Genomic DNA, 13016 nt, shown 5'->3' on the forward strand with positions numbered 1-13016 from the left:
TCTTTTTTAAAAAAACTGATTAATCTAACCGTTTTGTCAACCAAACACTGTATTCATAGCATAGAAAAAGCTTTTTACAGTCTTTGGGAAAGTTGGAAATGGGTTTCTGGCTGGCAGAAGTACTTTGTAATAACTACACTGCTATAATTGTATTTCCTTGAATTTTCCTGGGTTCATACTGCCTGGTATGTGTTGCACATTCTGGGGTGGGAGTTCAATTCCCAGGTGCCTCAGGGTTGCCAACCTCCAGACTGGAAATCTGCCAGAATTACAACTGATCTCCAGACAAGATAGATCACTTCTCTGAAGAAAATGGAAGAAGAAAAAGAGTTTGGATTTACATCCCCCCTTTCTCTCCTGTGAGGAGACTCAAAGAGGCTTACAATGTCCTTTTCCTCCCTCTCCCCCAACAAACACCCTGTGAGGCGAGTGGGGCTGACAGAGCTCCGAAGAACTGTGACTAGCCCAAGGTCACCCAGCTGGCATGTGTTGGAGTGCATAAGATAATCTGGTTCACCACATAAGCCTCCGCAGCTCAACCCCACCCACCTCACAGGGTGTTTGTTCTGGGGGGGGGGGGGAAGGAAAGGAAAAGGAGATTGTAAGCCCCTTTGAGCTTCCTTACAGGAGAGAAAGGGGGGGATATAATTCTTCCTCTTCCTCTATGCAGCAGTGGCGTAGGAGGTTAAGAGCTCGTGTATCTAATCTGGAGGAACCAGCTTGATTCCCAGCTCTGCTGCCTGAGCTGTGGAGGCTTATCTGAGGAATTCAGATTAGCCTGTACACTCCCACACACACCAGCTGGGTGACCTTGGGCTAGTCTCTCAGCCCCACCTACCTCACAGGGTGTTTGTTGTGAGGGGGGAAGGGCAAGGAGATTGTAAGTCCCTTTGAGTCTCCTACATGAGAGAAAGGGGGGATATAAATCCAAACTCTTCTTCTTCTTCTTCCCTTCTCCAAAGCCCATCCTCCCCAGGCACCGGCCCCCAAATTCTCAACCCAGGGTTATGACCTCTACTTTATCCACGATTCTCAAGTGCTGGGCAATGGTTGAGTACTCAAGAACTGAAAATGTCCTAGAACTGACCGTTGCCCTCCATGAATTTTGTAACGTATCAGTTCCACAGCCCTGGGTCTGGCTGCATCAAATGCATCTGGTCAAAGAAGAAATAGGAGACCACGGTGTCCTTGGCGTTGCAAGCGACGTAGATAATCTGCAAAGGCCAAAAGGAAACCTCATACAGGGCTGTGGACTGGTACTGAGGAGAAAGGGGGGATATAAGAAAGGGGGGATATAAATCCAACTCTTCTTCTTCTTCTTCTTCTTCTTCTTCTTCTTCTTCTTCTTCTTCCTCTTCCTCTTCTTCTTCTTCTTCTTCTTCTTCTTCTTGCTCCTATTTCCTCGTTCCATTTAGGCTCTATCCCTATTATTTTAGGCTTCCGACTTTAACTTATTGTTCTAAGAACCCATTTTCATCATTCCTCCATTACATCCAAGACTCAGTTTTCAAAAGGACCCATATTTATTTTTTAAAAATAGTACAAAAAAGAGAGAGAAACATTTGTGCATTATCAAAAGCTTTCAGGGCTGGAATCAACTGGCTGTTGGGGATTTTCAGGGCTGTGTGGTCATAGTCTGATAGTTTTTGCTCCTAACGTTTCACCCGCATCTATGGCTGGCAAGCCACGGTGAGATGGTGCCATGGAGAGAAATGTATTACTGTGACATGCCTCTGAAGATGCCAGCCATAGATGCAAGCAAAATGTTAGGAGCAAAAGCTACCAGACTGTGGCCACACAGCCCTGAAAACCCACAACAGCCAGAAACAATTTTGGTCCTTCATAGAAAAGCTCTAGGAGAATTTTTTCTGACTGTTTAACACATTCCGGAAATGCAAGCTTGTTCCTTCCATCTTTCGCAGGTAATCGGCATCGAAAGCTTCATTCTGAGCCACTGTGAAATAATTTTTCCAGTCTCCAACTTCACCTGGGAGATCAGAAATGCAGAAGAGGAAAATGAAAAAGCAGAAGATAACTGCAAAATCCATTGTGGCCGGGTTAACTAGCCCCTTTTTGGGTGGGGTTGCTGTCCACCAACTGTGGAATCTCTTCAACTACCCCGCTGTGTGCCAAATGGCAATTTGTGCCTGGAGAGTGGCATGATACAAGTAGAGGCGAGGGTGTGTGTGGCTTCTATCTACCTTTGGCTCAAGTGAAACCTCAATCCTCAAAGCCTAATTCCCTTGATTCTTCAAGATAATGACCAATCTATTTGGCTGAAGGCAGTGAAAAGCAAGTGGGCGAGTCTGGGTTTTTCCCTTCACTCTGCCCTGGAAATGTGTTGTAAGCATGTGAAGAGGGTTATAAACCAAAGGGTGATGGATATTGAGTGGCAAACAGATTTAGGGAGGTCATTGAGTTTTCCATCCTCAGAAAATTCCAGCTATGTCGTCTCTTCTGCCACTTTTCTCTCTCAACTAGAGACCTTCAGCTGCAGGAAGGCATTCACCTTTGCCAGATGCCAAGCACTCCCTTCTCAAGCTCCTCCCAGCATCCCATAATAACAGTTGCTGACAGATCAGGGGGATGCTCAGCGCAGCAACTGGGGAATTGGATGTAATGATTTGCACAGATTTCCAGTGCTGCTGTTATCCTCTCTTTTGGAAATCAACCTACTAGAAGGGAACTCCAGGGGTTGAAACCTTTTCTAGGTTCTCAGAAGGCTTATGCCACTTGCGGGGCGACACCTGGGCAGACCCTGGACAGCTTCGGGAGCCATGCGGAATCTCCGGCTGCACAGGGATATTTTCTGTGCTCACCCCGGGATATTTTGACCGTGTAAAAACGGCCTTACTCACCTTTCCTCATAAAGGAGCTTTTTGTCCTGTCAAAAATGGTGCTGGGAACAGTGTCATAATTTGCCATTGGGTTGTCCTTCATGATCTGGAAGGAGGTATGGTGGGCAATCTTATCGACTATGTCCTCAGGCAAGTCAACCTCCAGGAAATCCGTCATACGTCGGATCTCACGGACCAAGTCCTGTTGGAGACCAGAGACTTGCGTTACATCAAAGATCAACTTAAAAAAAAATAGCCTCAGCTTTTGCAAACTGGAGCTTCACTGATGAAAAGTGATGCTAAAATAAAATCCATGCTCCTGCTACCTGTGAAGTCCTGTGACTGACTACTTATTTACAAATAGGGAGGAATGGGGAATTTCCTCATCTGCAGAATGAGGCAATGGATTCTGTTACTAGAAAATGTAGCAAAAACATTATTCATATTTACCTAAGCATTCCAGATCAAACTAAAAAGTTCTCCTAACCTCAAACACGCTTTACCCCTTATCTATCCTTGATCTTGAAGAAGAAGAAGAAGAAGAAGAAGAAGAAGAAGAAGAGGAGGAGAAGGAGGAGGAGTTTGGATTTGTATCCCCCCTGTCTCTCCTCAAAGGGGCTTACAATCTCTTTTCCCTCCCTGCCCCCCAAGAAACACCCTGTGAGGTGGGTGGGGCTGAGAGAGCTCCAAAGAACTGTGACTAGCCTAAGGTCACCCAGCTGGCATGTGTTGGAGTGCACAAGCTAATCTGGTTCACCAGATAAGCCTCCACAGCTCAAGTGGCACAGCAGGGAATCAAACCCGGTTCTCCAGATTAGAGTGCACTTGCTCTTAACCATTACACCACGCTGGCTCTTACCCAACCTTCAGTTACCTGCTTTTTCAAGCCATTCTTCTCCAAAGTGGAGTTATTCATTTCATTCTTCCCTATTCTACCTCTTTTATTTTTGACCTCTTTTAAATGTATTACCCATTTTGTCACCAGAAAAATCTGTTTTTTTAAATAAATCTTTATGCACTTCACATGATTTTGCATGATTTATATAATCCTGCCTGAAAGATATTACTGATGGGGGGTGGGGGAGGGGAGAGGGCTTTTAACATCTCTTGAAATGTTCTCTGTGGAAATATGTCCCCCCCCCCCCCACTGGGATATCTGATTAGAGATTAAAAGAAAAAGCAAAAATCTTAGAACTGATGCATCAAAAGAGGACAGGGCAGGACGTTGCCCAATGTCACGAGAAACTTCCTTACAGGCAAGTGAGGGGCCCCCTTCAGACTGGTCTTCTGTACATTAGTCATTAGCCCTCAGATGTCAATTGTGGCATACTGGCAGATTGAAAGGATATAAAGGAGCAACTCATTTCCAGTTCACAGACGTTTCTGTACCTGTTGCCACAGAGGGCCAGGTTTGATGTTACAGCATCCCTGGGTCTGACATGGGGATGACAGTGCCATTTTAAAGGTGGACTTAGGTCATTTTAAAATATCTGGTGAACCAGGTTTTTCCCCACTTCTACACATGAAGTCTGTTGGGTGACCTGAGGCTAGTCACAGTTCTCTCAGAATTCTCCCATCCCCACCTAATTTACAAGATGTCTGTTGTGAGGCTAGGAAGCCGCTTTGAGACTCCTTATGGTTGAGAAAAGCAAGGTAGAGATCGAAACTCTTCTTCTTTTGGCAATCAAAACCATAGTTCTTGGGATTTTTTTATGGAAGAGAAAGTTGTTAAAAGTCATTCATGTAAGATGTTTCGTCCCTAACCTAATAATGCTGCTTTAAGTACAAAGAGGACTTCTGAGAACTCTTTAGCAGCGTGAGAGATTTTGAAATGGATTCTTCTCATGCCAGCACAGCAGAATGTGTTGAAGTGGCATTCTTATCTTTCTCTTCCCGCCCATACTTCCGCTCCCATCACATTCCATAAATATGGGCTGCGTACGCGCAACAAAGAACAGTGCACAATCACAAAGGGGTGCAATTAGACACATAAAGAGTTGTGCACAGATCAAACTGGGAACAGGTATTTTGAGATATGGGAATGAAAAAGAAATCTTAAAATGCTGGGATATGGGTAGCAGCACAGGAACAAAATCTAAATTGCAAACTCATTGAGGATAGGGGACCCCTTAAAATGTCATATATGTCAATGACACTTTACAATGAGAATTGAAATGAAGAAGTATGCCTTACATATCCTTCTAAAGCAGTGGTGACGAACCTATGGCACGGGTGCCAGAGGTGGCACTCAGAGCCCTCTCTGTGGGCACGCGTGCACAGAGTTCGTCATGTGATAATAGTGTAATTATTTCAGGGAGATTATTAGCCTTAAACCTAAGACCTAGTTTTGGGGAAGCAATGTAGGTTACCCTGTTAAGTGCTGTTAAACCCTATTGATTTTCATGGGAAGAATGAAAGCGTGATCCTTTACCTGGGAGTAAGCTTGGTTGCTGGCAATGGGGTTTGCTTCTGAGTAAACCCTCCTAGGGTCGTGATTCACCCGTTCGAAGCATTGCACAGTTGCTTCAAAGCAAAGCCACAACTACCACCAAGCTTACTCCCGAGTGACGCGCCCCTTGGAGCCAACTGTTTTTTCTATACTAAAACCTCAGTATTCAGGTTAAATTGCCGTGTTGGCACTTTGCGATAAATAAGTGGGTTTTGGGTTGCAGTTTGGGCTCTTGGTCTTGAAAAGGTTCGCCATCACTGATCTAAAGAATCCCGAACAAGCTACAGGGCTCAGACTAACCTCTTTCATGTCCTCATAGAAGAGATACAGAATACGGTGGTTTGCTTTCTTCTCCCAGTAACACCGGACATGGTCATACCAAGAGCCCCACGGAACTGTGTTGAACAGGGGATTGTTAAGAACATATAGGTGGCATTTATTCAGCTTTTGCATTCAATCCTACCCAATCTTTTCTGCTTATTACAAGTACCTCTCCCATGTGGATTTTGTTCATGCTGGTTCCATGCTCCTGATCATAGCCATTTTGGTGGTCAAAGGAGAACCACCCTCCCCTTTTCATCAGAGGAAAAAGCTTAGTGGATCCAACCCTAAGATTTCTGTCCCCTAAGACAATGGCGTTTTCCGGACGGACATAATATCCCGGGGGAAAACCGGGATAATTCATACCGGTATGTTTGTATCTCGGTTTCTCCCTCCGCACGGCAGCCCGGCAGCGTGTTCAGGCTGGGAGGAAGAATTCCAGGTGATTATGCATGGCCCCAGTTGAGTTTCATTTTCCTCGCCAACATTGCTGCGCATGCGCAAACTGTCCTGTTTTTCCAATGTTCTGATTGGCTGGAGGCGGCGAGGTGGAAAAAAATAAACTGACCTGTCTCCCACTGTGTTTGAATGGCAGCAGGAGCGGTGCGGATTTTTAAAAAAAGAACCACCAATTTATCGGTTTTTGAAAGCTGCGGGATAAGGGAAATCTCACAGGGCGGGCCCGAGTTAGACCCGGAAGCCATGCGGAAGTCATGGCCAAATCGGGATGTTTCACCTTATCCCAGGATATATGGTCCGTGCGGAAAACCACAATCATAACTCCTCTTTTGAACAGAGAATGCAGCAGTCAAGGTTTCCAGCATTTTTCCTCTAGCCAGTGGAGGGAGATTCCTGACCTATTGTTGTCTTTATCCTAGGGTTGCCAACCTCCAGGTGCTACCTGGAGATCTCCTGGAATTACAACTGGTTTCCAGATGATGGAAATCAATTCCCTTGGAGGAAATGGCTGCTCTGAAGGGTAGACTGTATAATATTCTGTTCTATTGAGGTTTTCCTCAATAGAACAGCAGTGGCGTAGGAGGTTAGGTTAAGAGCTCGTGTATCTAATCTGGAGGAACCGGGTTTGATTCCCAGCTTTGCCGCTTGAGCTGTGGAGGCTATCTGGGGAATTCAGATTAGCCTGTACACTCCCACACATGCCAGCTGGGTGACCTTGGGCTAGTCACAGCTTCTCGGAGCTCTCTAAGCCCCACCTACCTCACAGGGTGTTTGTTGTGAGCGGGGAAGGGCAAGGAGATTGTAAGCCTCTTTGAGTCTCCTTGCAGGAGAGAAAGGGGGGATATAAATCCAAACTCTTCTTCTTCTTCTTCCCTTCTCCAAAGCCCATCCTCCCCAGGCACCGGCCCCCAAATTCTCAACCCAGGGTTATGACCTCTACTTTATCCACGATTCTCAAGTGCTGGGCAATGGTTGAGTACTCAAGAACTGAAAATGTCCTAGAACTGACCGTTGCCCTCCATGAATTTTGTAACGTATCCGTTCCACGGCCCTGGGTCCGGCTGCATCAAATGCATCTGGTCGAAGAAGAAATAGGAGACCACGGTGTCCTTGGCGTTGCGAGCGACATAGATAATCTGTAAAGGCCAAAAGGAAACCTCATACAGGGCTGTGGGCTGGTACTGAGGAGGGCGAGGGGCACAAAGCAATCTCATTTTACCTTGCAGTCCTTTTCCAAAAAACTTTTAGGGAGAAGCTGGAACGGCAGGTGAGTTTTCATCACACGAGGAGAAGGTGCATTGACTAGTCTATCAATACCTGGGAAGAAACCATAAAAAAGCATGGAGAAGTTAATGTAGGAGGAGGAGGAGGAGGAGGAGGAGGAGGAGGAGGAGGAGGAGATATCCCCCCTTTCTCTCCTGTAAGGAGACTACAAAAAGGCTTACAATCTCCTTTTCCCACAACAGACACCCCGTGAGGTGGGCTGAGAGAGCTCTGAAGAACTGTGGCTAGCCCCAGGTCACCCAGCTGGCGTGTGTTGGAGTGCACAGGCTAATCTGGTTCACCAGATAAGCCTCCACAGCTCAAGTGGAAGAGCGGGGAATCAAACCCAGTTCTCCGGATTAGAGTGTGCCTGCGCTTAACCACTACTCACATCCATTAATGCCTTCAAGTCAAAACTGATTGATGTCCCTGTGTACATGTCTCTGTGTCCGGTATACCTGTGTGGTGACCCCATCAAGGGGCTTTCAAGGTGAAGAAGAGGGGGTTTGCCAGTGTCCTCTGCAGAATTGTTCATGGTGGCATCCTGTCCAAGTATTAACCCTGCTTAGCTTTCGAGATCTGACTAGATCAGGCTGTATCATGACACTTCCCTTCCGATCTAGGCGTACGGCAAGAGACTCTGGACTCACCTGAAGGCAAAGGGGGTGGAGTACAGTATTCTAAAAAAGGGATTCGGACCTGCATCGGAGCCCGCTGAGATTTTTCTGTGTCACCAGCAGCAAGAATGAGATCGACAATCTCCTGCGTCCACGTGGTACCTGAAGGCACATAGGAGAGACACTTTGAAAAGCCGACAGTACTTTCTACCTGCCTGCCATCTGATGGACAGTTAATCCACCAGATCAATTTGTAAAATGAGAACAAGATCCATAGCACTATTACAACCAAAAAAAAATGTCACCGGTGAAAATATTTAAAGCAGGAGGGTGTAGCAAAATTTACACTAGAGAAAGCCTACTACACCCAGGTTACTGGCTACATGAAACCAACCAACTAGAGAACATGTACAAGAAGTGCTCAATTTAATGATGTCTAATAACTTATCAGTTACGCTAAATTCACACTAATAGACACCATTAAATTGAGCACTTCCTGTATATATTCTGTAGCGTTGGTTGGTTTTATGTAGCCAATAGCCTGGGCATAGTAGGTTTTCACAGGTGGAAATATCGACATTATAGTCTCCATCCAAGGGTGACTGGCCTATTTCACACCATATGAGTCATAGAATCATAGACCCCAATGGGCATCAAGTCCAACCCCCTGCCATGCAGGAATACACAATCGAAGCACTCCCGACATATGTTCATCCAGCCTTTCTTTGAAAACCTCCAAAGAAGGAGACTCCACCACACTCTGAGGTAGTGCATTCCACTGTCGAACAGCCCTTACTGTCAGGGAAGTTTTTCCTGATGTTTAGATGGAATCTCTTTTCCTTCGCCTTGAACCCATGACTCCTGGTCTTAGACTCTGGAGCAGCAGAAAAAAAGCTTATTCCCTCACCAACATGACATCCCTTCAAATATCTAAACTGGCTATCATGTCACCTCTTAACCACCTTTTCACCAAACTAAACATACCCAGCTCCCTAAGCCTTTTCTCGTAGGGCATGGATTCCAGATCTTTTACCATTTTGGTTGCCCTCCTCTGGACCCGTTCCTGCTTGTCAGTATCCTTCTTGAACTGAGATGCCCAGAACTGTACCCAATATTCCAGGTGAGGTCTAACCAATGCAAAATAGGGAGGTACAATCACATCCCTCTATCTAGACACTATACTCCTATTGATACAGCCCATAATCGCACTGGCTTTCTTGGCCCCTGCATCACACTGCTGATTCATGTTCAGTTTGTGGTCTACTAAGACTCCCAGATCCCTTTCGCGTGTAGTGTTGTCAAGCCAGGTGTCACCCATCCTGTATCTGCGCATTTCATTTTTTCTGCCTAAGTGCAGTATCTTACATTTATCTTTGTTGAAATTCATTTTGTTTGTTTTGGCCCAGCTCTCTAGTTTGACCAGGACATTTTCAACTCTGTCCTCTGGGGTATTACAAGCCTTTTTCTCCTCCTGCAACTACAGATTAGATTTTTTAAAAAATATATATATATACACACACAGTTACCTGGTTACTGTATCACAGTAGTTTCTTTTTTTAAAAAAAAATCTCCAAATGTGTTTAGCCTCTACAATGGATCTAATTCAGTGGTGGGATTCAAATAATTTAACAACCGGTTCCGGTGGTGGGATTAAAATAATTTAACGACCATTTAAGCGCCATTTTAACAACCGGTTCCGCTGAAGTGTTGCGAACCTGCTGAATCCCACCAATGGTCCTAACTTTGGCTAAAGACCATAAAAGCTACACATCCCATGTTGTCTGCACAGTGCAAACGTGCTGAATCCCACTACTGCAATTGCTGCTGTTGTAGAATAAAAGCAACTCGAAACACAGCTAGCAACTTTTACCAACTAGACAGGCATTCCTCCCTGCAAGAAACAGACATAATAGGCCCATTCCACACACGCAAAATAATGCGTTTTCAAACCACTTTCACAACTGTTTGCAAGTGGATTTTGCCATTCCGCACAGCTTCAAAGAGCATTGAAAGCAGTTTGAAAGTGCGTTATTCTGCATGTGCGGAATGAGCCTAAGTGAAGATGGATAACTGAAATATGGAAACCATTGAAAATCTGACTCAAAGGCAAGAAGCCCTCTGCACAAATGGCCACGGTCCCTCGTAAGCGTCGAAGGGATGACTGAAAGAACTCTAAACATGTTTACAAATAGGACAAGCGGCTCCACAGCCCAGCTACCGCCACCCGTTTCCTACATTAATAGCTGCTGATATCTCACCTGCTTTGGGATAGGTAGCTATGACCAAGTCATCTGGTCGTGCTTCAAAATTTTCAACCTCAGCCCAACGTTGGGCGATGGGTTCCATGAGAGGGATCCCATGCACCAACAGTAGTGGAAACCTCTGGAAGACGCTCTCAAGTTGCTGTTGAACTTCATTGTTAGCTTTCTTTGTAGCCATGATATCTGGTCCAGGCTAATCTGTGAATTGGAGAATCCTCTGTGGCAGTTCTCAACCAAGAAGTCCTTTTTTGTTGTTTCCGGAAGCGAGTGCCTGAAGCGATTAGCATACCTGCTTCCCTGCCAATCAAGAGAGAGACTTACTTCAGTGGGATTTTCTTTTATGTCGCAACAGAATAAAACAGGAAATAGAATGTACTTTGCCCTGCCCGTAACGTGCCAGCTCGGTGAAGCAAGAGCAAGTAAAAAACCCAGCCAAATTAGACACTCAGTTCTCTTCCTGGAGACTTCCGAACGTTCATTCATTTCAAACAACATGTTTTTCTTCACCCTGCAGAAAGCATCTTACATCATCCAGGAATCTTGGCTGCTTACCCTGGCCTAGAAAAAGGTCGGTTGTCGTTTCAGGAAACCTAGAAGTTGCAGAAGCACACAACATGAAGAATCCTCCTTTCCCCCCTTCTGGTACTGACAACAAAGTTTAAGGTAGTGATCCTTAAGAGGTCTACTCAGAAGCATTCCATATTTATTCAGAAAGACATTCTCAGGAAAGTATCCTTAGGATTGCCCAGTGGTGGGATCCAAAAATTTTAGAAACAGGTTCCCATGGTGGCGGGATTCAAACTGTGGCGTAGCACCAATGGGGCTGGGCGGGGCACAACGGGGGCATGGCCGGGGATTCTGGGGGCGGGGCATTCCTGGGCGAGGCTGTGGCAAGGACGCAGCCACTGCGCCGGTCCTTGGGTGGGAAACGAATGCACACAGGCGCAGGCTGCCACGCACACCGGTGCACCTCCTGCTAGACTGCTTCTGCGCGCTACTGCTGAGAGGAGGGGCGTAACTAAGGCAAAAATCACGTGGCAAAATCACCAATTAGTAACCCCCTCTTGGCACACACGAATAATTAGTAACCTACTCTCGGGAACCTGTGAGAACCTGCTGGATCCCACCTCTGATTGCAGCATAGCTAAGGGTCTTCCATTTCAGTGACAGTTCAGTGACAATTCAGCCAAGGACCATCCTAGGCTCTGTGCTGGAACATGTGAAGGAATAAGAGGATGCCTTTGAGTCAGCACGCAGCCCATTTTTCTCTTGTCGAGAAATCACATTCCACTCATTTTCATCATTGCATTAAGTAGCAGGACTTGGTGCCCAGAAGGAGAAGCCTGAAGGCGAGTGTGAATTCCATCAGCTCTCTTTTGAGCACTCAGCCATCGGGGTGGTCATAACCACGGGGATTAGAAGCAGCTGCCCTGGGCCCAGTGGTGGGATCCAAACATTTTTGTAACAGGTTCCCATGGTGGCGGGATTCAAACTGTGGCGTAGCGCCAATGGGGCTGGGCGGGGCACGACGGGGGTGTGGCCGGGCATTCCGGGGGTGGGGCATTCCTGAGCGGGGCTGTGGCAAGGACCCAGTCACTGCGCTTGTCCTTGGGCGGGAAACGAATGCACACAGGCGCAGGCTGCCACCCACGCCTGTGCACCTCCTGCTAGACTGCTTCAAGTTCTGTGTGCTACTGTGGAGAGGAGGGGCGTAACTAAGGCAAAATCACGGGGCAAAATCACCAATTAGTAACCCCCTCTCGGCATGCACAAATAATTAGTAACCTACTCTTGGGAGCCTGTGAGAACCTGCTGGATCCCACCTCTGCCTGGGCCCTATTCTGGGGGTGGTCTACAGGGGGGAGCCACCGCTGCCCTGCTGTCAGCCACCCTAGCCACTGTCCTGAAGCCCCTACTAACCCTGGGTTGTCCCTGATCCCTCATGCTGCTAAGATACAGGCAAGCTAGAAGGAGATCGTTTGTAGAATGATGGAGGCTCCAACCATGGTACAGCAGATCCCATCACAGGAAGTGATCATCTGTAGGACATTCAGGGAACCCGACAGCCTGCAGTTGATTATTCTTCCTTATTCGCATGTTGCCTGGATGATTCTGGAGTTCTGTCTTGGAGTTCCGTCCCCAAGAATCACTTACTGGTCCCTTGAGCTGTTACCTATTTCTCCACCCCCCAGTTCTGTATCCCAGAACTGCTCATAACAACAGTTTAAAGACTGCCGAATCCAGGTTGAGAAATTCCTGGACATTTGAAGAGTGGAACCTGGAAAAGGGAGGGTTTGAGGAAGTGGGGTGGGGGGGGACCTCAGTTGGGTATGATGCCATTGAGTTCGCCCTCCAGATCAGCCATTTTCTCCATGAGAACTTGCAGCTCAATCCAGGTCCGTGGGCCAAATGGCCTTAGGAAGTGGCAGGGGGCTGCGCCAACATATTTGCCCCCTCTGCTGGCGTAAGGGCAGTGGCGGGATTCAGCAGGTTCGCACCAGTTCGGCAGAACCGGTTGCAAAGAAATAGTTGTTAAATTATTGGAACCCCACCACCGGAACTGGTTGATAAATTATTTTAATACCACCAATGCGTAAGGGGCATCCCCACCAGAGGAGGGAATAAACATGTCAGCGTCCAGCTGCCCCCCCCCCCCCGGTCTATGGCAGGCAAACCTAGAAATTGGGGCCACCATGGAGCTATGCTGGTGATCGAGTGAACACCAGCAAAGGGGGAGGGGCAGGCTGGGGCATCCCTGGGGGGAGGGTGCCAACATTATTTCCCTTCCGCCAGCATTCAAGTCCTCCAG

The 13016-nt window shown here is 46.9% G+C and overlaps 1 protein-coding gene across 1 annotated transcript; it reads right to left on the bottom strand.

Annotated features, from left to right (window-relative positions):
* Positions 1–1739: 1739 nt before the first annotated feature.
* Positions 1740–10529, bottom strand: LOC125445051 (sulfotransferase 1B1-like). The gene is made up of 7 exons (XM_048517875.1): positions 10205–10529; positions 7980–8108; positions 7286–7383; positions 7076–7202; positions 5587–5681; positions 2859–3039; positions 1740–1987 (listed from the first exon to the last, which is right to left on the bottom strand). Exons 1-7 carry the CDS (start codon positions 10383–10385, stop codon positions 1854–1856), a joined length of 945 nt encoding a protein of 314 aa, XP_048373832.1. The 5' UTR covers positions 10386–10529; the 3' UTR covers positions 1740–1853.
* Positions 10530–13016: the final 2487 nt, after the last annotated feature.

Source organism: Sphaerodactylus townsendi, linkage group LG15, assembly GCF_021028975.2.
Source record: "Sphaerodactylus townsendi isolate TG3544 linkage group LG15, MPM_Stown_v2.3, whole genome shotgun sequence".
Classification (NCBI taxonomy): Eukaryota; Metazoa; Chordata; class Lepidosauria; order Squamata; family Sphaerodactylidae; genus Sphaerodactylus; species Sphaerodactylus townsendi.

Bases quoted from the DNA above. Each gene is read 5' to 3' on its own strand.
- LOC125445051 (XM_048517875.1), bottom strand. From the start codon at position 10,385: ATGGCTACAAAGAAAGCTAACAATGAAGTTCAACAGCAACTTGAGAGC. The intron at 8,109-10,204 runs GTGAGATATCAG...ATGTGCCTTCAG, and splicing joins AGCTACCTATCCCAAAGCAG to GTACCACGTGGACGCAGGAG. The intron at 7,203-7,285 runs GTAAAATGAGAT...TGGCCTTTACAG, and splicing joins TTTTGGAAAAGGACTGCAAG to ATTATCTATGTCGCTCGCAA.